The 25,843-nt window shown below is 51.7% G+C and overlaps 2 protein-coding genes across 4 annotated transcripts in view; one reads left to right on the plus strand and one right to left on the minus strand.

Annotated features, from left to right (window-relative positions):
• Positions 1-10,537, minus strand: part of LOC140915469 (uncharacterized) — a 48,803-nt gene extending 38,266 nt beyond the window's left edge. The window contains exon 1 of the transcript XR_012160178.1: positions 10,376-10,537. The gene's annotated coding sequence lies outside the window, so the exon portion shown is untranslated. The remainder of the gene's footprint in view (positions 1-10,375) is intronic.
• Positions 10,538-10,976: 439 nt separating this feature from the next.
• The window catches only part of GRK6 (G protein-coupled receptor kinase 6), a 34,847-nt gene continuing 19,980 nt past the window's right edge, over positions 10,977-25,843 (plus strand). For 2 of the 3 annotated variants that reach the window (XM_073355079.1, XM_073355078.1), the window contains exons 1-5: positions 10,977-11,117; positions 19,612-19,707; positions 23,754-23,866; positions 24,304-24,381; positions 24,728-24,828. In XM_073355079.1, coding sequence (XP_073211180.1) covers positions 11,066-11,117; positions 19,612-19,707; positions 23,754-23,866; positions 24,304-24,381; positions 24,728-24,828 — 440 coding nt within the window. In that variant the 5' untranslated portion in view covers positions 10,977-11,065. Of the gene's footprint in view, positions 11,118-19,611; positions 19,708-23,753; positions 23,867-24,266; positions 24,382-24,727; positions 24,829-25,843 lie in introns of those variants that run through there. The other variant, XM_073355080.1, reaches the window with a different exon arrangement.

Raw genomic sequence — 25,843 nt, forward strand, 5'->3', positions numbered from 1 at the left:
GAAGAAAGTCAAGGAAAGTGTGGGCCCCTTACTGAATTAGGGAGGCAACCTAGTGACAGAGGATGTGGAAAAAGCTAATGTACTCAATGCTTTTTTTGCCTCTGTCTTCACGAACAAGGTCAGCTCCCAGACTGCTGCACTGGGCAGCACAGCATGGGGAGGAGGTGACCAGACCTCTGTGGAGAAAGAAGTGGTTCAGGACTATTTAGAAAAGCTGGATGAGCACAAGTCCATGGGGCCAGATGCGCTGCATCTGAGAGTCCTAAAGGAGTTGGCGGATGTGATTGCAGAGCCATTGGCCATTATCTTTGAAAACTCATGGCAATCGGGGGAGTCCCGGACGACTGGAAAAAGGCTAATGTAGTGCCCATCTTTAAAAAAGGGAAGAAGGAGGATCCTGGGAACTACAGGCCAGTCAGCCTCACCTCAGTCCCTGGAAAAATCATGGAGCAGGTCCTCAAGGAGTCAATTCTGAAGCCCTTAGAGGAGAGGAAAGTGATCAGGAACAGTCAGCATGGATTCACCAAGGGCAAGTCATGCCTGACTAATCTAATTGCCTTCTGTGACGAGATAACTGGCTCTGTGGATGAAGGGAAAGCAGTGGACATGTTGTTCCTTGACTTTAGCAAAGCTTTTGACACGGTCTCCCACAGTATTCTTGCCAGCAAGTTAAAGAAGTATGGGCTGGATGAATGGACTATAAGGTGGATAGAAAGCTGGCTAGATTGTCGGGCTCAACGGGTAGTGATCAATGGCTCCATGTCTAGTTGGCAGCCGGTATCAAGTGGAGTGCCCCAAGGGTCGGTCCTGGGGCCGGTTTTGTTCAATATCTTCATAAATGATCTGGAGGATGGTGTGGATTGCACCCTCAGCAAGTTTGCAGATGACACTAAACTGGGAGGAGAGGTAGATAGGCTGGAGGGTAGGGATAGGATACAGAGGGACCTAGACAAATTGGAGGATTGGGCCAAAAGAAACCTGATGAGGTGCAACAAGGACAAGTGCAGAGTCCTGCACTTAGGACGGAAGAATCCCATGCACCGCTACAGACTAGGGACCGAATGGCTAGGCAGCAGTTCTGCAGAAAAGGACCTGGGAGTTACAGTGGACGAGAAGCTGGATATGAGTCAACAGTGTGCCCTTGTTGCCAAGAAGGCCAATGGCATTTTGGGATGTATAAGTAGGGGCATTGCCAGCAGATCGAGGGACATGATCGTTCCCCTCTATTCGACATTGGTGAGGCCTCATCTGGAGTACTGTGTCCAGTTTTGGGCCCCACACTACAAGAAGGATGTGGATAAATTGGAGAGAGTCCAGCGGAGGTCAACAAAAATGATTAGGGGACTGGAACACATGACTTATGAGGAAAGGCTGAGGGAACTGGGGATGTTTAGTCTGCGGAAGAGAAGAATGAGGGAGGATTTGATAGCTGCTTTCAACTACCTGAAAGGGGGTTCCAAAGAGGATGGATCTAGACTGTTCTCAGTGGTAGCAGATGACAGAACAAGGAGTAATGGTCTCAAGTTGCAGTGGGGGAGATTTAGGTTGGATATTAGAAAAAACTTTTTCACTAGGAGGGTGGTGAAACACTGGAATGTGTTACCTAGGGAGGTGGTGGAATCTTCTTCCTTAGAAGTTTTTAAGGTCAGGCTTGACAAAGCCCTGGCTGGGATGATTTAGTTGGTGTTGGTCCTGCTTTGAGCAGGGGGTTGGACTAGATGACCTCCTGAGGTCCCTTCCAACCCTGACATTCTAGGATTCTATAAGTTGATTGTAATATAACTCAAGAAGACAGGAATTGTAGCAAATTGATAAGGGAAGCAAAGGGACACAAGGCGAAATCTACAGCGAGCAGAGTTAAGGACAATAAGAAGGTATTTTTTAAAGTAAACTAGGAACAAAAATAATCCAAACACTGGTACTGGTCCATTACTAGATGGAAATGGTAGAATTAGCAATAATAAAGCAAAAAAGCCAGAAGTGTTCAATAAATATTTCTGTTCAGTATTAGGGGGAAAAAACAGATGTTGTAGTCCTATCATGTGATAACACTCTTTCCATTCATTGTCTCAGGATGATGTTAAACAGCATCCCTGACATTTTTCAGTCAGCAGGTCCAGATAACTTACATCCAAGAGTTTTACAAGAGCTGGCTGAGGAGCTTGCTGGACTATTAATGCTGATTTTCAATAAGTCTTGGAGCACTGTGGAAGTTCCAAAGGACTGTAAGAAAGCTAATGTTGTGCCAATATTTAAAAAGAGTAAATGGTATCACCTCCATAATTATAGGCCTGTCAGCCTGACATTGATCCCGGGCACGATAATGGAGCAGCTGAGCCAGGACTGGATGAATAAAGAATTAAAGGAGGGTGATATAATTAATCCTAATCAAAGTGGGTTTATGGAAAGTAGATGCTGTCAAACTAGTTTGATATCTTTTTTAGATGAGATTACTAGTTTGGTTAATAAAGGTAATCATTGATGTAATAGACTGGGACATTTGCAAGGCATTTCACTTGGTACCACATGGCGTTTGATTTAAAAACTGGAAAGGTATGACATTCACAGGGCCCACATTCAGCGGACTAAAAGCTGGCTCGCTGCGAGGTCTCAAAATGTAATCGAGAATGGGGAATCAGCATGGAGCAGTGCATGCTAGTGGGGTCCCACAGGGATCAGTTCTTGGTCCTGTGCTATTGAACGTATTTATTAACAACCTGAAAGAAACCGTAAAGCCAGCATTGTTAAATGTAACCCCTCTGGCAGGGGTGCTCTGAGCCCCTGGTCTACAGTGGTAATGGTGGCAGAGGCTCAGGACTCCATTTCCCAGAGTGCCTCAGGCTTAGGGCGGAGCTAGAACTGGCTGGCAGCACCACCAGAACCAATGATGTGCTGGAACTTAGAGACAAGGGTTTGGTATTACTTTCCATGTGGGCTGTGTTTGGAGTGGAACAGGGAGAGACGAGTCACAGCGGGGGGGGGCTTCTGCCCATCCTAAGGGAAGACTCTGAGCCCTGTGGGGGTTTGAACAGTGTCATCACAGCTGAGAGCAGACACCCAGGAGGCGAGTCCTGGCCATGGCCTAGCTGCCCACTGGAACCCAGACTGGAGAGCCGCAAGGACGGTTTGACCATCGGGAGGGACATTGTAAGAACACCCCTGGTTGTTTAGTTTGTTGTTGTTTTAAGAAGCCCCTGCTTGCAGCGCTGCACCATCCCTCAGAGCCCGAGCTCACTGCTTCCCCAGCCAGGTGCTGGGAGGGGGCACAGGCTGTAAATGTTGGGAGGGGCAGAGTTTGTGTATTGTTCATTTTGGCTTTTATCATCCTGATCCCTTTGCTCATTGTTCCCTGCCCTGAGTTCCCTACACCAGTTACTCTGGGCCTTGGGATAGCTATTTGAGTTTGTTGTGCTCTGACTGACACGCCTCTGGATGAGATTGGGTGTTGGATATTTTCCCAAGGGACAAGCCCTCTTGTTCTCTGCAGTGGGAGGGGTTTCCTTGGGTGGAGGCACCAGGCACCCTTATAGGTGAGCCCAGGACCCAAACCCCAGAGGAGAAAAGGGAGAAGGCTGCAGCCACACTGCAAAGCTGGGTTACATAAAGTTTGCAGATGACACAACAACTGGGGGAGTGGTAAATAATGAAGAGGACAGGTTACTGATTCACAGGGATATGGACCATGTGGTAAGCTGGGCGCAATCAAACAATGGGCATTTTAATTTGACTACTTGTCAATGTGTACTCCTAGGAGCAAAGAACGTCTGCCATACTTACTGGGTGCGGGGACAGGATGACACTCTAGCTAGGGAAGCAGCGACTCTGAAAAAGATTTGGGGGTCATGGTGGCTAATCAGCTGAACATGAGCTCTCAGTGTCATGCTGTGGCCAAAAGGGCTAATGCCTTCCTGGGGTGCATCAACAGGGGAATCTCGAGTAGGAGCAGGGAGGTTATTTTACCTCCACATTTGACCCTGGTGCGACCACTGCTGGAACTGTGTCTAGTTCTGGTGTCTATAATCCAAGAAGGATGTGGCTAAATTGGAGAGATTTAGTGAAGAGCTGTAAGAATGGTCAAAGGATTAGAAAAGATTCTTGTAGTGATATATTCAAGGAGCTCAATCTCTAACAGAGCCCCATTTATCTGATCTAATTGGGAATGGGGCCAGATCGGATCATCACAAATTTGGATAATCCGGAAAAATGCGAGGTTGCAGTGCCATCTAGTGGCCACACGAGAGATCTGCTTCTGGACCTGTGTGAGCGGGCGGTTCCGTTAATATAGAGAGCTGGATAATGGAGGGTCGGATAAACCGGGTTCTACTGTATTTAGCCTAATAAAGAGAAGGTTAAAGGATGACTTGATTGCAGTCTATAAGAAACAACAAGGGGAACAAATATTTCATAATGGGCTCTTCAATCTCACAGAGAAAGGGATAACACAATAGCTGGAAGTGGAAGCTAGATAAATTCAGACTGGAAATAAGATATACATTTTTAACAGTGAGAGGAATTAACCACTGGAACAATTTAGCAAGGGGTGTGGTGGATTCTCCATAACTGGCAATTTTTAAATGGAGATGGGATGTTTTTCTAAAAGATGTGCTGCAGCAATTATTTGGGGAGGTTCTGTGGCCTGCGCTATGCAGGGGGTCAGATTAGATCATCACAATGGTCCCTTCTGGCCTGAGAATCTATGAATCTCACAGATGTTATGCAAAATACAGACGGCACTTATCACATGAGACCCATAATGAGAAACATCCAGCCTTGTCATGAGGCACCACCACCCTCCCTTCAGCCTTCAAACACACACTCCACTGTCATTCTGCAGCTACTCTAGGTAAAATTAAACCACTTTCTCTTGGCAAAGCAACAGATTTCAGAGTAGCAGCCATGTTAGTCTGTATCCGCAAAAGAAAAGGAGTACTTGTCGCACCTGAGAGACTAACAAATTTATTTGAGCATAAGCTTTCGTGAGCTACGAAAGCTTATGCTCAAATAAATTTGTTAGTCTCTCAGGTGCGACAAGTACTCCTTTTCTCTTGCAAAGCATCCATTAAAAGGCTTCAGGAGCCAAGGAAGCAAAGGGTAAGCTGTGTCTTCCAGAATGACAGGAGGAATCATAACTCCGCTAATGTCCATAATGGTCTATGCAGCAAGCAAGCCCGAGTTTCTATAGATCCTGGTATCATGGATCTTTCCAGACACCCCACATTAACACTGGTGAATCTTCCATGGTGATCAACATTACAACACCGTGGAGAAACACTCCTTCCTGTTAATTGTCTTTGGCCTGGTGTAGAGGACAAAGAATAAGGGTGTGTGTCCCCTAAACAGCCCCAGACAGTTTGGGAACCCTATCCTTGCAGAACCAGCAATAGCTTCCTGTGCATTGTCAAGCTTTGACCCAGAACAACAGCATCTTCCTCATAGCATCACAAACCTCCGTGACAACAGCCCTGATAGTTGATCTACCATCACCCAGCCGGTTGCTGCAGCCAAACTATATCAACCATTTAAATCCACCAAGACTCAACAGGAAGTTTTTGACAAAAGTAGAGACCTTTTTCACCTTCTAGATCAAACCAGGCAAGAGTGCAGGATAGAAACTGTGTCCAAATTGAATCTCACACATTCCAGCTACACCACCTGGGAAATGATTAAGAGACTGTGCAGAGATTCTCATCTGGACAAGAGGGAATACCCAATCTGCAAACTCCATCACATCCCAGCTAGCCAATGGCAGGGCTCCTAATCAGGACAAAGCTTTCAGCCATCCAGCTGACATAGTGGTTGATGAGAGATGGCAGGCTCCGAGTGTAGACACAAACCTCATGGCTTCTTTCACTGACCAAGAGTTCGACATAGTTATACATCAACTGCAGCCAAACAAGGCTCCTGGGCTAGATAACATCCACAACGAGTTTGTCTCTCATTTGGGGCCAGTCACCAAAAGCTGGTTATACCCAGAACTGCAGCATCCCAAAAGCGCAGCATAGAGCAAAGGTCATAACTGTTCTCAAGATGGGGAAACCATTGACAGACCCAATGAGCTACTGCCTGATTTATCTGCTGTCTTCCCCCATAAACTGAGGGAAGAACTAATCCTGATGCAGATTCATGAGGTGGTTGATCCAGCTGGATTCAGAAGGGGATGATGCACCCAAGATCAGGTATTTCGTCTGATTCAGGACAGAGATGAATTTAGCACCTCACATTGCTAGTGGCTGTTTCAACTATACACCAACTCCAGTCTGTACGTGCTGGCACACAGTTCTGCCAGCTGTTAAGTCTCTTTTCATCTGTCACTGCTATCCAAGCACACAATTACATCTCCATTATGCTACGAATCCTATCGCTATCTCCACCCCATTCTCAGACAGGGAACAACACACTGTCAGCTCAAAGGGCTGCTCATATTCAGGAGAGGCATCCACCCTTGTGGTCCAGGATGGGATGCTGAGGTTGATCTCTTGACACTCCTTTGCTACAAAAAGAAAAGGAGGACTTGTGGCACCTTAGAGACTAACAAATTTATTTGAGCATAAGCTTTCGTGAGCTACAGCTCACTTCATCGGATGCTACAGCCGCTCATACACTCTCAGCCCTTTCCCGTGCCTGGATGATCAGTGCCACCAGGGAACCGAAAATCAAGTCCCTACAGAGTGGAAGCCTCGGTGTCAATTCAGGAATCCATCACTGCACCTGCCTTCTTGTCCACTTGATTATAGATGCTCGACCAAGCTCAACAGGCTACTCTCTGGCTCAACCAGAATTGCCACAACCATGGACTCACTTGGCCTGGTTTCCTTCCCATGCGGAGTACGGGGCAGCATCACAGACTATAACTCAGGGTGGAAAAGTGCCCGACCCGATTTGACGCTATACCCCATATTCTTTAGGGAAATATCCGTAGGATATGAATATGGCATAGCAGATATATTTCATGCAAGATGGGTCATGTGAGGTTTCATTGGAAAGGTTATGATTTACTGAATGTGATTATCCTGTTTGTATGCATGTATAATTTCTGTATCTAAAGTTAGGAATATTGACTATGTAACAATTAAAACTGTGTGTGTATTTGGGAGACACCCACCAGGCAACAGGCCATCAGCCTTGATGGACCACTAGGAAGAAACAAATGAGACTTTGAAGATACTAATCTCTCTCCTTACTGAGAGGGGTCCTGGGACGTAGCTGTGACACTACTAGGTCAGGTGGTCCTGTCACCTGGTACTAAACACCACCCTGGACACTGCTGGTACTTTTCCACTGGAAACAAAGGCTTCCCACCTTATGTAAATTCTATTTAAGGCTGGGGAGTAAGGCGAACAGGACTCTTCTCCTTTGCCTTCCTGCCCAAGAAGACAGACTGCTGAAAGTACCTGACAAGACAGAGGAACTGAGCTGAGCAAAAGGCAAGGGCTGAGTCCAAACTAAGACAGGAATCTAGTCTGTAAAGAGAATACGGGGAACTCTAAGCTACAGAAACTCTTCAACTTGCCTAAAACAACATTTTGGGTGAAAAATTACTTCTTGAAACCAAAAAACAAAAACAATGAGGAGTACTAGTGGAACCTTAGAGACTAACAAATGCATCTGATGAAGTGGATTTTAGCCCATGAAAGCTTATGCCCAAATAAATTTGTTAGTCTCCCAAGGTGCCACTAGTACTCCTCGTTTTTGTTTTTGCTGATACAGATTAACACAGCTACCACTTCTTGAAACCTGTCTCTTTAAGATCTTACGCTTAGTATGTGTCTTTTGTTTTATTTGCTTAGTAATCTGCTCTGTTCTGTTTGCTATTGCTTATAATCACTGAAAATCTGCCTTTTATATGTAATAAACTTGTTTTTGTTTATTAGTAAACACAGTTTGTGCCATTATAACTGGGGGCGGGGGGCAAGAAGTTGTGCTTATCTTCCTCCACATTGAGGAAGGGGGTGAATTTATGTGCTTACACTGCACAGATTTCTCTACCATGCAAGACAATGGTATATTGGGTGTACTTTCCAGAGGGGATCTGCACGTGAGTGCTGGGCAATTTCCTAGCTGAGTCATCCCATAGAGAGCTGTTTGCAGACTCTGTGTAATGATAGTACAACTGATGCGTCCCTACCTACCGTGTGTGTGCTGCCTGAGGCTGGAGAGCCTAATTTAGCAAAACAGGGAGCCCAGGCTAGTGGACCAGTCAGGCTCAGTGAAACCCCAGTACATCAGGAGGCACCCCAGAAGGGAGGTCCAACCTGTCACACCGACCTCTGGAGGGCCGTCTACCATGCCTAGATTCCCTCAATACAAAAGCCATCGTGTGGTTACAAAACACTGGACATCGAGCTGGGATGTTTGCGTATGAGAGGAAGTAGCTAATCGGGGGTGGGAAGCTTCCAGGTGGAAATGGCAGCATGTGTCACTACACTGAGGGGAGCTCTCACGTTCATGTTCTCACACCGTCCCTCCAGGGTTAGTGCTGTGCAGATTTCTAGAAAACTGGCCTTTGTCATCTTGAAGTTCTGCAGACAATGAACAGTGAGGTGCTGTCCATCAGTCACTGCAGAGCCCAGAACGGGTATACCACCGAGCAAAGCTGCCCCAGGTAAATGCTCTGCAGACGTAAACTGCCCCACAGCTACCGCCTGCCCCTCCCCACACCCCAGTTACCGCTCTGCCCCTCCTCACACCCCAGCCCCACAGCTACCACCTGCCCCTCCCCACACCCGTTACCGCCCTGCCTCTCCTCACACACCAGCCCCACAGCTACCGCCCGCTCCTCCCCACAGCCCAGTTACCGCTCTGCCCCTCCTCACACCCCAGCCCCACAGCTACCACCTGCCCCTTCCCCACACCCCAATTACCACCCTGCCCCTCCCCACACCCCAGCCCCACAGCTACCGCCCGCTCCTCCCCACACCCCAGTTACCACCCTGCCCTCCCCACAGCTACCACCTGCTCCTCCCAACACCCAGCCCCACAGCTACCGCCTGCCCCTCCCCACACCCCAGTTACCACCCTGCCCCTCCCCATCCCCCACTTCATGGGCCCCAGCCTGACTCTGCCGCACGCGCTAAGATGGGCGACTATTGAGGGGGTTTCATAAATAACCTTCATAAATGATCTGGAGGATGGTGTGGTTTGCACTCTCAGCAAATTTGCGGATGATACTAAACTGGGAGGAGTGGTAGATACGCTGGAGGGCAGGGATAGGATACAGAGGGACCTAGACGAATAGGAGGATTGGGCCAAAAGAAATCTGATGAGGTTCAATAAGGATAAGTGCAGGGTCCTGCACTTAGGACGGAAGAACCCAACGCACCGCTACAGACTAGGGACCGAATGGCTAGGCAGCAGTTCTGCAGAAAAGGACCTAGGGGTGACAGTGGACCAGAAGCTGGATATGAGTCAGCAGTGTGCCCTTGTTGCCAAGAAGGCCAATGGCATTTTGGGATGTATAAGTAGGGGCATAGCGAGCAGATCGAGGGACGTGATCGTTCCCCTCTATTCGACATTGGTGAGGCCTCATCTGGAGTACTGTGTCCAGTTTTGGGCCCCACACTTCAAGAAGGATGTGGAAAATTGGAAAACGTCCAGCAGAGGGCAACAAAAATGATTAGGGGACTGGAACACATGAGTTATGAGGAGAGGCTGAGGGAGCTGGGATTGTTTAGTCTGCGGAAGAGAAGAATGAGGGGGGATTTGATAGCTGCTTTCAACTACCTGGAAGGGGGTTCCAAAGAGGATGGTTCTAGACTGTTCTCAATGGTAGCAGATGACAGAACGAGGAGTAATGGTCTCAAGTTGCAGTGGGGGAGGTTTAGGTTGGATATTAGGAAAAACTTTTTCCCTAGGAGGGTGGTGAAACACTGGAATGCGTTACCTAGGGAGGTGGTGGAATCTCCTTCCTTAGAGGTTTTTAAGGTCAGGCTTGACAAAGCCCTGGCTGGGCTGATTTAACTGGGAATTGGTCCTGCTTCGAGCAGGGGGTTGGGCTAGATGACCTCCTGGGGTCCCTTCCAACCCTGAGATTCTATGATTCTGTGACAGGACGAGGAGTAACGGTCTCCAGTTGCCGTGGGGGAGGTCTAGGTTGGAGATTAGGAAACACTGGTTCCCTAGGAGGGCGGGAAGCGCTGGGATGGGTCCCTAGGGCGGTGGGGGAATCTCCTTCCTCTGAGGTTTCTAAGCTCAGGCTTGACACAGCCCTGGCTGGGCTGATTTAACTGGGGATGGGCCCTGCTGCGAGCAGGGGCGGGACCAGATGACCTTCAGGGGCCCCTTCCAGCCCCGCCCGGCGACGGTTCGATGGGTTCAGGGCAGCAGCCGCCGGGCCAGCCGGCAGCCGCAGGGGGTTCGGGGCACCCGAGGAACTCACCCATTAACTGGCGCCGCAAGGTCCACGGGCTGCAGCCGCGGGGCCTGGAGGGGGCCCCGGAGCGGGCCCCGGAGCGGCGGGAAAGGCGGCGGGGAGCCGGGGGGGGCCGGACTCAGCCAGGCCGCCGGTCCAGGGGCTGCGGCCCCGACGCTCGGGTCTATCGGCCCGCCTCCCAGGTGCCCGCCTCCCCCGGCTCCTATTGGGGGGTCACACCCGCATCGCGGCAGAGTGGCAGCTGGGCCTCCAATCAGGTGTCTGCTCCGCCTGGTAGGCGGGGTCCGTTCCTCACATAGCTCATGACTGTCCAATCCGCGAAAGCACTGAGATTGCGTTATGATGATTGGCAGCTCCCTGACCTATCAGACTCCTCTGACTCTCCAGGGGCCAGGCTTAGCCAATCGCCGCGCGCTAACACACACACACAGCTCTCGGTCCCCGCCCCTGCACACCTCCCTCAGCTATGGGCCAATAGGAGCGGAGCGGCGCGCAGGGGGCGGGGTCCGTGCGCCGTGCGGCCCAATGAGGGGGCGGCGCGGGAGGCGAATGCGCGGGGATTGCTGCGCTCAGGTAAACAGTGGGCGGGGCGAGCGGGCGGGGCGGGGCTGGCGGCGGAGGCGGGCGCGGAGCCGGAGCCGGAGCCGGAGGCGTCGCGAGCCCGGCCGGGGAGGAGGCGGCGCCGCCCCGGGCCCCATGGAGCTGGAGAACATCGTCGCCAACACGGTCCTGCTCAAGGCGCGCGAAGGTGCGGCCGGGCCCCGCCCGCTGCCTTGGGGCTCGCCGGGCCGCGCGTGAAGGGGGAGCAGGCGCGGTGGGGGGGTGGGTGTGAAGGGGGGTCGGTGGGGGGACCGGGGCCGGGTGTGAAGGGGGCAGTGGGGGTCTGGGAGGCCCGGGGGGGGGCCCAGGGCCGCGTGTGAAGGGGGAGCAGGTGCGGTGGGGGGGGTGTGAAGGGGGGGCCCGGGACCGCGTGTGAAGGGGGAGCAGGCGCGGTGGGTGGGGGGCCTGGGGGTGGGTGTGAAGGGGGGCCCGGGACCGCGTGTGAAGGGGGAGCAGGCGCGGTGGGGGGGGGGCCCGGGGCCGTGTGTGAAGGGAGGGCGGGGGGGGGCCCGGGGCCGTGTGTGAAGGGGGGTCGGGGGGGGGCCCGGGACGGGGCCCGGGACTGCGTGTGAAGGGGGAGCAGGCGCGGTGGGTGGGGGGCCTGGGGGTGTGTGAAGGGGGAGCAGGCGCGGTGGGGGGGGGGCCTGGGGGTGGGTGTGAAGGGGGGGCCCGGGACCGTGTGTGAAGGGGGAGCAGGCGCGGTGGGGGGGGCCTGGGGGTGGGTGTGAAGGGGGGGCCCGGGACCGCGTGTGAAGGGGGAGCAGGCGCTGTGGGGGGGGGCCTGGGGGTGGGTGTGAAGGGAGGGCGGGGGGGGCCCGGGGCCATGTGTGAAGGGGGAGCAGGCACGGTGGGGGGGGGGCCTGGGGGTGGGTGTGAAGGGGGGGCCCGGGACCGCGTGTGAAGGGGGAGCAGGCGCGGTGGGTGGGGGGTGTGTGAAGGGGGAGCAGGCTTGGTGGGTGGGGGGCCTGGGGGTGTGTGAAGGGGGAGCAGGCGCGGTGGGTGGGGGGCGTGGGGGTGGGTGTGAAGGGGGGGCCCGGGACCGCGTGTGAAGGGGGAGCAGGCGCGGTGGGTGGGGGGTGTGTGAAGGGGGAGCAGGCTTGGTGGGTGGGGGGCCTGGGGGTGTGTGAAGGGGGAGCAGGCGCGGTGGGTGGGGGGCGTGGGGGTGGGTGTGAAGGGGGGGCCCGGGACCGCGTGTGAAGGGGGAGCAGGTGTGGTGGTGGGGGGCCTGGGGGTGGGTGTGAAGGGGGGGCCCGGGACCGCGTGTGAAGGGGGGGCAGTGGGGGTCTGGGAGGCCCGGGGCAGTGGGTAAAGGGGTGCTGGGTAGGGAAGATGGTCGGGGATGGTTTGGCTTTGGCCAAGCCACAGAGCACATACAGGAGCGGCAATCTCTGAGGTCCAGCTAAGGCCTGGGCATGTGGCTGTGGCATGTGTGGGTGCTGCGGTGGGGCTGGTGAGAAGCAGTGTTTCTGCTGCAGGAGACGTATGGAGAGGACTTGGGGTCAGTGACAGGGTTATTGATAGTGGAGGCAGTTGGGAGGCCCTAGTGGAGGAGGAAGGCAGAGTGGCTGGCCTGGGGGAAGCTCTTGTTGCACAAGCTTCTGCCTATGAGATGTACGCAGGAAGCTGAGCTATAGCCACAAGCTGACATGGTTGGGGCAGGCAGAGAGAGGGGCATTTGTGGTGTCTGAAGAGAATCAGGGTGAGTTAGCTAAGGGAGTTGTTGGAGGCTGTTGGGCTGTATTGGGGATCAAGGATGTGCCTTGAATTAAGCATCTTCACTAGCAAAAAGAGGGTAATTGTGCTGAGCGATCTGGGTCCTAGACCCAAAACCAGTCAGGGATGTTGAGGGGAAAAACCTTTCCCAAGGGTTGGTCAGAGGGTGATGGTCATGCTGGGATATGAGGTGGATAGTGGCACTTTTTAGAGAGCTGGAGAAGGTTCCAAAGGCAAAGAAATTGCTGAGAGTGGAGACAATGTAGGGAGGGGACCTGTGTTTAAATGACAGAAGGAAGGGAGTCTGGAGAATGGATTATGTTGGGTGTGGCTGAGCATGTCCAATAGATCGGAGTGTATATGGATAACCTGGGTGAGATTTACGGAGAAATTTGAGTGACGCCCCCGAGTATGGGTGTCAGCCTGGCACTTGTTACCTGGGTTCACAACCTGGCATCTTGTTGGATCCTTTGCTGCTGGATGTCCAGGTGCCAGTTAAGAAAACCTTTCATCACTTTTGCCTGGAGTCTGGGTGAGGGACTTAGCAGCAGGTATTTAGGTTTGTCATCTCGGAGTTGGGTCACTGGAATGAGCTGTACATGGGCTACATCTTCAAAGGAGCCTGTTGCGTTCTGTTCAGCCCAAACTCTCCAGTGGGTAAACAAGGTTTTATTAAGCCTGAGACAAGTGGAAATGTTTGACATCTTAAAAGTCTAGTGGAACACGTTGTTTTTAAACAAATAACCCTTCTCCAGCCACGTGTGCCACCCAAACACTGGAGCACCAGCTGAGCAAGATGCATAAACCATGTCCAGATGTGAACTGACTTCTAGAGATTCTTTCCCTTCTGATAACTCTGAGTGCTGATAGTAACACAAGGAGAGGTTTATTTACATCATATGATTTTTTCATTGACAGTGCCTCATCTGAAGATTGCAGCTTATGAACTTTCCCAGGGGAAGCATCTCTCACTGGTTTTCTGTGACCTAGCAGCCCATTTCCATGGGATGTTTATGATGGCTTTGACCTATAAAGCCCTGGACAGTTTGGGTCTTGCCTCCTTTAGAGACTATCTTTGTCCTTGTATGATTCCACAGCAGCTATGTTCACCACGAGTGCACAAGCTCACAGGCCCATGGCTTAAGCAAGAGAAGCCTAGGGCGGGGTACTTTTGGTGAAAAATTCTTGACTTCCCTCTCCTTGGTCTGCCAGGTCCTGGATTGGACAGCCTGGCTGCGTTCAGCCCAGGATTGCCATTGGGGAGGCTATAAGGTGGTGCTGTGCCTAGTTTATCACGTTGTCTTTAGTTTATGTGCATGTCCTAAAGAGATTATAACTAAATGCCTCGAATCTCTGGGGTGGGTAAGGAAGGGGAAAGTATTAGGGATGCTCTGGTAGAGGAAATACCAACATGAATTAGATTTGTCAGTTTCAGAGAAGGAAGCCAACTGCTTACCCTACTTTTTCCTGGTCAGATGAATGTGGAGAAGAGGCTGTATGAGGTGGAAGAGGGCGGACGACTGGCCAGCACTCTTGGCAGTGTTCTCTCTAGTCTGAGCTTTTAGTCTTACAAGCAGAGAGGCCACTGTCACTGGCAGCCCACTGGAAGCATGCATCTGCTCAGTCATCATTGCAAACCTCCCGCTCTTTCTCCCTCACAGAGCTCTTGATTATATTGTCAGGAGACCCCTTTCTAATCTGAGGTGTGAGGATCCTCTCCCCTCCCTTTCACTTTGCCTGTAAGTTTTCTGCCCTGTGCAACTCTTCACAGGCCTTGCTGCATGGTCTGAAAATGGCTGGGATGTCGGTGAGGGCAAGTATGAAGGTCAAAGCTTCCTGGCTCACAGTGCCGCTGCGGCCAAGCATGCGCTCAGTTGCCAAGGAGAAGCAGTAGTGCTGTTTTCAACAGGTGGCTCAGCCACGTAGTGCCTAGTGTTCACTCTTGCCCTTCCCATTGTTGTCTTCACCACTTGTACCTTGATGGATGCACAAACCAGCTACCAGTGAAATTCTGGTGCTGTGTAGTCACCCTCAACCTTGTTGGCCTTATCCTTATTTAGTATGGATCCAGATCTCAACCTGCATTCAGTGGTAACTGTGGAGACTCTCTCTTCATCCGTTAGCTGCGCTATGGGGCAGAATTACTCACTGAGGGTTTGCTGTGGGCTGGGCATTATTAGATTTCCTCGGATGTATTTTCAGTCCTGGAGGACAGCTGGCTTTTGGTTTCTTCATCACAGTCTGAGATACTAGAGAGTCTGAATATCTTATGCTGTTGGATGTTCTGATTCTAGATTGCTGCCCTGACATGGTTACTGAAGGAGACGCGCAGATAGGGCATCGTATCTGTTGATGCAGAGAAAAGCAAGAGCCGGACATGACTAGTCATGTATATGGCTTACAAGAATATGCAATTATAACAGTTAATACGAACAGAGTTTGGAAGGGATAAAAACTCATGCTTTGAGGGTTAAACTTGTTAGGGACTAGGATGAGACCTACATGGTAGGTAGTTTACCTCACATCTGCTACTGCTGGGTTTCTTTTAACTTCCCAGAGGCGTCTGGTATTGGCCTGTCAGAGGCAAGATACTGGACTAGATGGACTGAAGGTGTGATCTGGCCTGGTGATGCCTTTGTTGCCAACGATCAGCCTGGACCCTGGAATTTGATTTCTAGACTTCTTGTATGTCATTCTGAACCCCGAGGATTGTGGACTTCACTGATTAAGAGGCTGGTGAACTCTACAGGGCTGGTAGGATAAACTTGTCCCTAAATGAAGCCCCAGAACTTGGTGTCCAGTCCTGCACTCAAGTGGCTGTGAGACTGGTGCACCTATCTACTTGCCACTGTTCCTTACTGCTTATGTTGCACCAGGAACTCAAGAACCTTTAGGGTTTCTGCATCTCTGGGCAGCAATTCCTCTGTCAACAAAGCCATTTACACACCACACTGTGGATCTCAGTGGTTCTAGAGCCTGTCCCAGAGGCTGCTGCTGCCATAAAGGCGAAGGAGCAAAGCCTGGCTCTGCAGTCTCTTGGGCAAAATGGTAGATTTCAGCCTGACAATCCAACTACTTCTGTCGTGGCCCTCTCCACCCCAGTGCTGACCCCAGAACTTTATAAGTGCAGGTCCCACTCCTTTGCTGACTCCTATAGTGACCATGGGCCTCAGTCTTCTGCAAAACGGAGCAGGCTCTGCCAGGTGCTGAGGCTGAATTCCAGGACTTCTGGGTTGGGTGGCAGGCTAGTAGCAACAGAATTGTGTGAAACATGGAGCTGGCTAGAGGTGCAAGTTGACTGTGAGGGTGATTAGCCATTGGAACAGCTTACCACTGGAAGTGGTGAATTCATTATCACGTGAAGCCATTAAATCAAGGCTGGTTGTCTTTCTAAAAGAGATCTAGTTCAACCCCATGTTACTGAGCTCAATAGTGTCGCTTATTGAGTGAAGAAGAAGAAGAATTCCCTTCACTGTTGGAATAGGGGGTGAAATTCTCTGGCCTCTGTTATGTAGGAGGTCAAACCAAGTGAACAGAGAATGGCTCCTGCTGGATTTGAAGTCTATGAAAAGGTTTTGAAGATGAGGGTTTTTGGGGAAAAACAAAAGCTGAATAGGGACATGGGCAGAGAAACTCCTCAAGCTACTTGAAAATCAGCTGTGGGGTAGAAACCCCAGGGAAGGTAGAAGACTCAGGCCGGGTAATCCCAGAGCTATGTGCCAATGAGGTGGGAAACTGAAATCGCTTTAGTGTTGGACTTAGATACCGAAGGATCCAGTGTCTGAAGAGACATACTATCAAAACCTCCAGAGTAGTGGTGGACAACCTGTGCCCATCAGGGTAATGTGCTGGTGGGCTGCGAGACAGTGTTTACTTTGACCATCTGCAGGCACGGCTGCCCGCAGCTCCCAGTGGCCACAGTTCCAGAGGAAACTAGGTGGCAGCAATTATCTTGCTTTCAGACTCAAGAGATGTGAAAGGAACCCTGCTCTTGCACTGGACTGCCATAAACTGCTGATTTCCAGAGACTGGAGTCAGTTACTCACACATGGGGAAATGGGGGAGCCACAGCCTCGGTTCTGGGCAACTATTCAGCAAGGAGCTTAGCCGGCCCTTCTGCTTCTGCTATTAACAGTCACTTTCCATGGGCGTCTGGGTGCAGTTAAGCACAGCCACAGCATTAATGTGCTATACAGTCTTTTATTAGAACCATGGAAAGCACCAAACCAGAGTTTGCAATGTACGTGATTAGAGAATGGAAGATGCTGGGCTAGCTGCTTGGGTGTACCAGAGCAGTATGTGGCTGTACCACGTTTCCACATCCCCCTATCCTGGGGGTCAAATTGCAAAGCCCTGCTTGCAAGTGAGAGCAGCCTGTGCTAGCCAGTCCAGCCCTCCCTGGAACACCACTTACACTGATGCAGATGGGGTGGGGTGACGCTGCCCTACACCTGTGGAACAGTGCACTCCAGGGAATCCTCAGCTGCTGCCTGAAGAGCGCTTCAAGTTTCCGTTGCACTGCTGCAGCAGGGCCAGGAGCCAAGAGGGGCTGAGGATCTGGCCCACTGACTGTAAAGCTATTCCCTACAATATCAACCCGTCCGGCAAATTAACTCCCCATCGCTCACCCACTCTTGCCCCAGATGCCTTTGAAAATAGGCCAACTTGGCAGTGTGCCCTGGAGCTCAGCTCCTTCAGGTTTTGGGTGGGGAAGAGCTCCTACTGGAGAATGGCCTGCCCCTGGCTTCTTCCCCCTTAAGGCACAGGCTGTTAGCTGAAGTGCCCCCACTGCTGGCTGCTGTGAGGGAGTTGTGCAGGGAGGGCAGCTAGAGCTCAGCTGGGCACCCAGCTGCTTGCTGTAACCAAGGGGAGAGCTTGGGGGGTGAATGCCTTGCTGCTATGGTTCCTTCTCTAAACAGGTCAAAGGAAACATGAGTTCTGCAGCTCTTCCCCCCCTCCCCCCGGCATGAAGTGGGGTTCTGGGTCTGCCCTTCATCAAACCCTCTGCATGGCAGGTGGGCTCTCCCTGGCTCTGTGGCCCACATCCCCCTCCTGCCTTTGTCTTTGTCACTGATTAGTCCTTCACGTCCTGTCACTGCAGGCTGTAGCTGAGAAGAAGGTGTCTGTGCTGCTGGCTCCTTCCCACTCCTGCTTGCCCTGAGTCACTTCCTTCCTGGGTTTGTATAGTTAGTTGCACAGCAGAGCTGCTGATGTTGGGCAGATGCAATGCTGCTGCCCACAGAACATACAGCAAACTCTGGCACGTGCACCAGGTGCTCAGCTCCTTGGGCTCCAGCCTGCTGTAGCCTGCGTGGCTGCATGAGACATTCTGGGCTGGAATTTCGCTGTATCCAGAGCCCACGTAGTGTGTTGAGCTGGTGGTTTGTGCCCTATTATCGGAGGCAGCAGTTTCTCCTCTGGATGTTTGCCTCTCTGAAGCTTTCAGTGTTGGGTGTCTGTGTGAAGTGAGCGTGGGGGAAGCTCTCTTTTTGCCCCAGAGAAGGCAAGCTGATTTAAACAGCTCTTGTTGAAAGCAGCAATACCAAGGGCTGGCCAGAGCTGGAGGTACTTGGTCCTGCACTGTACCTGGGGATTTTCTGCTGGGTACAGTTCCTCTCCCCACCCCTCTGCCAGGGCTCTTGTCTGTGTATTTAGTAAGTGCCCTGTCCTGTCCAGATGGTCTCTTATAGCCCCCCCCGCCCCCCAGTGGTGGCTGCAGGAAATCTGGCTGGTGGGGGATGTGCAAACTGGCCAGGATCAACGCTAGGGGTTGGCTCATGTGTTCAGCAGTTGTTGGTGTGCTGCTGCCAGCTGCTTTTTCACTAGCTGATGGATCAATCAGAATGAAACATCTTCCCCTTTCTGGAAGAGTCCCATTTCTGTGCCTGAATCAGCTGGCTCTGGCTGAGGGGTTGAACACAGCCCAAGTGCACCTTGGCTGGCCTGGAGGAGAGGCAGATGTGCTGTGGGCTAGTTTCCAGAGTGGATATCCTACCCTGCAGCATTTTAATACTTGCCATTTATATAAAGTATTGTATACACAGTATTTAAAGAGCTTCCCAGTCCTGTCCTACGGCGCTGAGCAATTAACCCTAAGAGACCAATCTGTTTTTAACAATATTGATGCTGTAATGATACCTAGCACTTGGATCCTGCTTTCCAGACATTAACTAACTCTTGCTCCCTACCTTGGAGGGAGGAGTTAGTTCCATTTGCAGGTGGGGCGGCTGAAGCGACTTGCCCAAGGCTACCCAGTGAGTTGGCTGCAGAGCTGGGATTAGAGCAGAAATTCTTGTCTCCCAGTCCCACGTGCATTTTTCATTAGCATGTTGCCTCCCTGTAGTGAATATATTTAGCCTTGGAAGATTAGGTAGCATGAACATCTCTAATTGTGCTAGGCAGGAAATTCTGCAGCTGGGGATTTCATACCTTTGCAGCACCGGGTAAATGTTATCCTTCAGCTTACTTTCAGAGATGGGGGTCTGAATACAGGCCTGGGAGCTAGAACTTCAGCTGATACAGGTGCTCTTAGGCCTTCTCCAGTCTGTGCCTTAGTTTCCCCATCTGTAAATGCAGATAACTCCTTTGAAGTGGTTGGACAGAAGAGCTCATTATTGTTGATTCAGTGACTTCCTGCTCCTCTCTTATGAGCTGGAGTGATTTAACTTTCCTTTAGTAGCAAGGCGGGGTCCTGTCACTCAGGGAGAAAGGCACCATTGCTGTCTAGATCCACAGCATGGGGCTCAGGTCCCCAAGGTGCACAGCCTTGTGACTGTTCCAGGGAGTCCATTCCCTGATTCCTGCTGGCTGGGTGTAGCTCGGCATGGGGGGTTTCTCCTTCCCAGCTCTCTGTGCTGCTAGGTCGGACGCTCTAGCTCGGTCTCTTTTGTGGCTGCCTCATTGTGATGTCTGTTCTCTGTCCCCTGCAGGCGGCGGAGGGAACAGGAAGGGCAAGAGTAAGAAATGGCGCCAGATGCTGCAGTTCCCGCACATCAGCCTGTGTGAAGATTTCCGGCAAGCACTCGGTGAGGAGTAGCTGTTTGTTGGATGTCAAGTGCTGTCCCCTGCCCTGTTTGCATATGGGGCTGGTGGATATACGTGGTTCGCTTCCTTGGGTGACTCTTAGTTGCCTGGCGGGGAGTTGTTCATCCATTGTCCTGCAAGCTCTGCCTAATTGCATTTGTGAGTCTCACTGTGTCATGGGAGAAACTAGGGGCACTGTGGTGTGTATGGGGCACAGATCTGCCAGACGTGGTAAGAGTCTGGGTGCAGAGAAAGGGGGAATGCTGGTAAGTCACGCTTTCTCCAAGCCAGCTGGACACATCCAGCAAGGTCCTCCAGGGTCCTCTAGACCAGTGGCTCTCAACCTTTCCAGACTACTGTACCCCTTTCAGGAGGCTGATTTGTCTTGCATATCCCCCCAAGTTGCATCTCACTTAAAAACTACTTGCTTACAAAATCAGACATAAATACAAAAGTGTCACAGCACACAATTACTGAAAACTGCTGACTTTCTCATTTTTACCATATCATTATAAAATAAATCAATTGGAATATAAATATTGTGCTTACATTGCAATGCACAGTATATAGAGCAGTAGAAACAAGTCATTGTATGAAATTTTAGTTTGTACGGACTTCACTAGTGCTCTTTATGTAACCTATTGTAAAACTAGGCAAACACCTAGATATGTTGATGTACCCTTGGAAGACCTCTGTGTACCCCTGGTTGAGCCACTGCTCTAAACCATTAGAGGTTTCCCCAGAGACAGGAACTTTCTTGTTCATGTAAACATAGCCCAAAGGGTGTCGCTGAGCCCCAGATCACATTTCAGGGCTGCCCCTTACATAGATGGAGAAGTGGGTTCCTATGGCCAAGGTCCATATACTCCCTGGCAAGCTGGGCCTAAATTCTTCACCACCATCCCTGGGGATCTGGTGCAGCAATTTCATTCTGATTACCAGTGGAGCTTTTCAGTGAACTGCAACTGAGATAGTCACAGTGGATACAGTAGCGCTGGGTTATTTGTTCTGATATTCAGTTCAGTTTATTGTATGCTGTCCCCATGTTTTCAGTGCCTGAGGTGCTTCAGGGTTTGGTACTGACATTGCATAACTGCATCATCATAGCCATGGAGGAAGCTGGAGGTTTTGGCAGTTGAGTAGGGGGCAGCTGGAGCTTTGGGCAGTGGAGTTGTTTGACACTGGGATAAAAGCCTTACAGATGAATAGTAGTGAAATAGTGAAGTCACATTTTAAGTTATCACCCGTAAGTTTCAGAGTTAACAGCCAGTTGAGATGAATTATGTAGTTCACCCTCCTGAGCTGTTGTTTCAGGCTGTCTGTGGGCTAGGGCAGATGTCACTGTATCAGGTGCATTCAGGTCACATTAGGAAGGTTCTGTGTAACCAAGAGGCCTGTAAACTTGGGCCATGATTCTGCACTGTGTATGAGCACACTGGATGGTGGTGGCCACAGGGACCTGGGGGTGGTTTCCTCATCCGGAGTGCGAGGCCCCGCCGGAAGTTAGAGCAACAGGGGGCCTACTGTAACTTCCATCCTGTGTGTGAGCTCCAAGCTTCTCCTAGCTCAACTCCATCGCACCCCGTCTCGCCCTGCCCTGTGTGATGCTCTCCTGCCCTTTCCCACACTGGGAATGGAGGGTGCAACTGGTGAGCTTAGAATCAAATTCTCCTGTTTGCCTTTTAAAACAAAAGCTGAGATTTTGGAGCAGCTCTGCCCACATCGCTGAGGATGGTGGCTGCCTTCGTCTCTAGCCTGTTCCGTAGCTATCCCTATGTTTGTTTGCATTTCTGACTGCTCTGCAAACTGAGCAGAACATTTCCTTCAGCTGGCCTTGGTGCTCAGACCTCTCTGTTCAGTGAGCATTACGAGGCATTTTGTTAGCTGTGCATGTCACCTGCTGCTGCGCTGCCTGTTCACGCAGGCTGGCTGTCAAAGTTTAAATGTTCTTTCCACTGTCCTCTGGCACATCTGGCCAAGGCATTGCCCTTGGGTTGCTTGGGAAGACTTGGTTCCTGTCTCCACTGCTGGGTCGTTCCCCCTGCCCCCTCTCCTCCCTTTGCTGGACTCCAGCTTTGTGCTTTGCTGGCTGTAGATCTGTTCCAGATAGAGACTCCTTCTCATTTACAGTTAAAGGACTGAGGTACTGCTGCCCTCCTGGGGAGAGGTGAGGGGTACGCGCAGTCCATGTTCAGGGTGGGTCAGCATGTTTGTTTCCAGCAGTGGTTCCCGTATTTTCCCCTGTCACTAATGGCTTCAAGGCCAGGTGTGGGCATTCTTCTTTCCCTCCCCACACAACCCAAGAGGGTGGACAGGCCCTTCTACATCACTGAGCTAAAAAGGTCACTGCAGAAATCCAGCCTCTCTGCATGCACTGGTCGTGCCAAGGCCTGCAAGAGTGAGGCCTGTGCCGTGCTGGGGCCAGTGAAGGCAGCGAGGGAGTCTCTGACCTTGCCAGGCACCAAACCTTTCACTCCTCATTGGAGTGAGCTCATTTCCCCACAGAGAAGGAAATAGTGGAGTTAGTGAGGCAGCAGTGTGCCCCCCACCCCACCCCACCCGCGCTGGAGCTGTTGTCTCTGAGCTCTGCACCACTCAGGAAGCCGCAGCTTCCTCAGGAGAAACTGCTGCACAGGGGAGGGGAACGCCTACAATATGCCTGCCATGAAGGAGGGCGGGGACCTCTGTCCTAGGGAGTGGCAGGGGATAGGTGCTGAATACAGTGAGATGCATTCTCGCCCTCCCCCCAGTACCTCCCTTAGCGAGGGCGCATGTCCCTTCCAGGCCACTGCACTCACCCCTATAATGTGAGCAGAGTCAGGTCCTTCTGCTCTGCCTGGACCAGGGATAGACCGCAAGGGCAAATGGAGCCCCCCTGCACGCTGGGTGTGGCCACGTGTCCCGGTTCCTGATGGCTGAGTGCGGGCTCTAAAACATTGCTGATGGATGGGGAATAAGCAACGTTTCTAATGGGTCTTGCAGGAATCCGTTCTCAGTCCACCAGTATCTTTACCAATGAGCTGAAAGAAAATATAAAGTCATTGCAGACTCAAAAAGAAATAAAGAAAAAAATTGCAGATGGCCCAAAGATTGATCAGGGCGGTAAATAAAGATGAGGACAGGTCACTGATACTGAGTGATCTGGATTACTTGGTAAGTGGGGCATGAGCAAATGTGTTTTATTATGGCCAGCTGCAAAGTCCTACATCTAGGAATAAAGACCATAGACCGTATTTTATCCTGGAATGCTGTGGCTCTGAAAAGGACTTGGTGGCTGGGGCGGGGGAGGCAGTATGGTAGATAACCAGCTGAACATTATTCCCAGTTTAATGCGATGGCTAAGAGAGCTAACGTGATGCTTGGATGTACAAGCAGGGGAATATCAAGCAGATGTGGAGAGGTCACGTTACCATTCTATACAGCATTAGTGAGACCATTAGTGGAATAGAGTCCAGTTCTGGTGTGTGCACTTTAGGAAGGATGTTGACAAATTGTGAAAGGTTTCTAGAATAGCTACAAGAGCGATCTGAGGTTTGGAAAACCTGCTGTACAGGGAAAGGGTTAAGGAGTTCAATATGTTGAACTTATCAAAGAGAGAGTTGTGGTGACTGGACCATGGACAATAAATCTCTCCATGGGGGAAAGATTTTTGATAGGAGGGCTCTGTAATGTAGAAGACTGAGGCAGACCAAGATCCTATGGCTGGGTATTGAAGTTATCCAGATTAGATTAAGGGACGAAATAAGGCACACACTTCTAACAATGAAGGGACTTGCCTGCTGGAGCAGCTTGACCTAGGCTCATGTCAGGTGGGGTCTCTAACCAGGACTGGATGTCTTTTTACACTCTAGTTCATCTGCAAGTTATGGGCTCCATAGAGGAATCACGGGGCACGATTCTTTGGCCTGTATAAACAGGCGGTCAGAATAGATTGTCGCAGTGAACCCTACTGGCCTGATCTGTGAATTCTCATTGGCTGTGGCTGTGCTGGGCTTTGATTATACCTACGTTTGAGGCAAGTGGCTCACTTCCTCCTTTGCATTTGCAGAGCGGGACTATCGCAGCCTTTGTGAGAAGCAGCCGATTGGGCGTCTGCTCTTCCGGCAGTTCTGTGAGACGCGGCCTGAGCTGTCACGCTGTGTCAGGTTCTTGGATGCTGTGGTAAGCACAGAGCTGTGTGAGAAATTCCTCCAGGACGCTGTGACCCATGTTCGGAGAGTCGGGGGCCAAGGCCCAATTGGCCTAGAGCCCTCAGTCTGTTGCTAAATCTAGGGCTGAGTGTGTGGGGAGACCTGAACCCTTGGCCCTTCCTCCCCTGCCTCAGCATTGTGACTGCTTCTCTGCTTTATGCTGCAACATTTCCCTGGGGAAAGAGTCTGTTAGCTGCTGTTCAGTAAAGGTCTCTGGAAAGATTGGGGCTGTGCCCTGAGGCTGGGGGGCAGTGTGCAGAAGCCCCATGTGCCAGTAATGGGGAGAGGGGGATTATTGATGGCGGGTGGATCATTCATGCTGTTCTGTGGCATGCCCTCTGCACGCACTTCCTGCATGTCTCCATGCCCAGCAGGGGGACTCCTACCAGCCTCATTTTCTCTGTACAGGCAGAGTATGAAGTGACTCCAGATGAGAAGCGGAAGGAGTGTGGGCAGCACCTGATTGACAGCTACCTAAACCCCAAGGTAAGTGACCTGAGCAGGCTGCTCTAGAGGCTGAGCTGCTGGCTCCATGCTGGCATGTATAAGAGGGACGCTTGGGAAGCAGGTGGCCGCATAAGCACCCAGGTGCTCACTGCGTGCTCGGGAAAGAGCACCAGCCACCCCCAATGCAGGGCATCCCCTTACAGTCAGGGAGGAGGGAGCAGAGTCCCTCCCCCTACCCCAGGAACAAATGTGCCTGAGCTCTAAGTGTCCTGCGGGCAAGCCGAGACCTGTGCTGGGTTCCTGTGGATTCCATTCCCCTGGCTGTAGCCCATGGAGGACCCTGGGGCTCAGCTTCCTGTGTCTGACTCAGCCCCTCCTTTCCCAGAGTGCGGATCATGTGCCTGAAGTTCCCTTGCCGCTAGTGAGCACTTGTTCTGAGAGGCTGGAGCAGGAGCCATGCAAGGAGCTCTTCAAGGAATCAACCAAGTAAGTTGGGGAGGGGCCCCGGGGCCTGGCTAGAGGTTACATTGGATAGTGTAAATATTCCCAGGGGAACGGACATTACAGGTAATTGGCTGAGTCCAGTGTGGCCATCAACATATGCCCTTTGCAGGAGCAATTTGGGTTGCTCCTGGGATTTGAGTCTTGTTAGCTATCCATGCTAGGGAGTGGGATTTGCATTTGCAATGAGCAGGCTGAGTCTAGCCAGCACTGATGGGGGAAGGAAGTGTGAGTGCAGGCCAGCTTTTGCGTTTCCTGCATTTCAGGGGTCCCTGAAGGCCAAAAGGTGGTGCAGGAATCTCTGTTCTCTTGTGTTCTCTGTCTTTACTGGTGTTCGAGTCACCATCCTGCGTGGATCCTGTCCTATTGCCTATGGCCAGCCCTGGACTTGCTGGCCTCCTGCTTGTGGCTTTCGTTGGGCTCTCCAGCGCATCTCTTTAGGCTGAGATTGGGACAGACCAAGTGTCAAAAGTTCTGCTTGCCTAACGCTGTCTGCATCTGGATGTGGCTGTTGTGAAGACATGGTAGAAACTGTGAGTCCAGGGGACTCCAGGAGGTGGGGTGTGCAGGGGCCTGAGGCCTGCTTGCTTGAGGGGAACCGCAGTGATGGTGCCTGGAGTTCTGTACCGTGTAAGTATGTAAAGGAAACTGTTCAGCAGGCCAGTCCTTCTCCCCCTCCTCCATCATGCTGTCCAACTCAGACATTGCCTGACTGAATACTGGGCCTAGCAGCAGGTGCTCCCGCTGCCTTTATGGAACATAACCAATGGCGTTGTGTGAACAAGGAGTCTCCAGTCTGGGCCCTGCCATCTCTTGGCAGCCCCTGAAAAGGGAAGAGCCCATCTGCTGCTCTTGATGTCATCTGCATTCCAGACACTTTCTGCAGGGCTCATCGCTCTGTGGGCTGGCCTTGGCACTAGCCTCAGGAGCCAGTAATGGTTCAGACAGGTTCCCAGTGTGGCCTGTTGTGGACCCTGCTCCGATCTCCCCGCCTGCACAT

Source organism: Lepidochelys kempii, chromosome 8 (assembly GCF_965140265.1).
Source record: "Lepidochelys kempii isolate rLepKem1 chromosome 8, rLepKem1.hap2, whole genome shotgun sequence".
NCBI classification, from domain to species: domain Eukaryota; kingdom Metazoa; phylum Chordata; order Testudines; family Cheloniidae; genus Lepidochelys; species Lepidochelys kempii.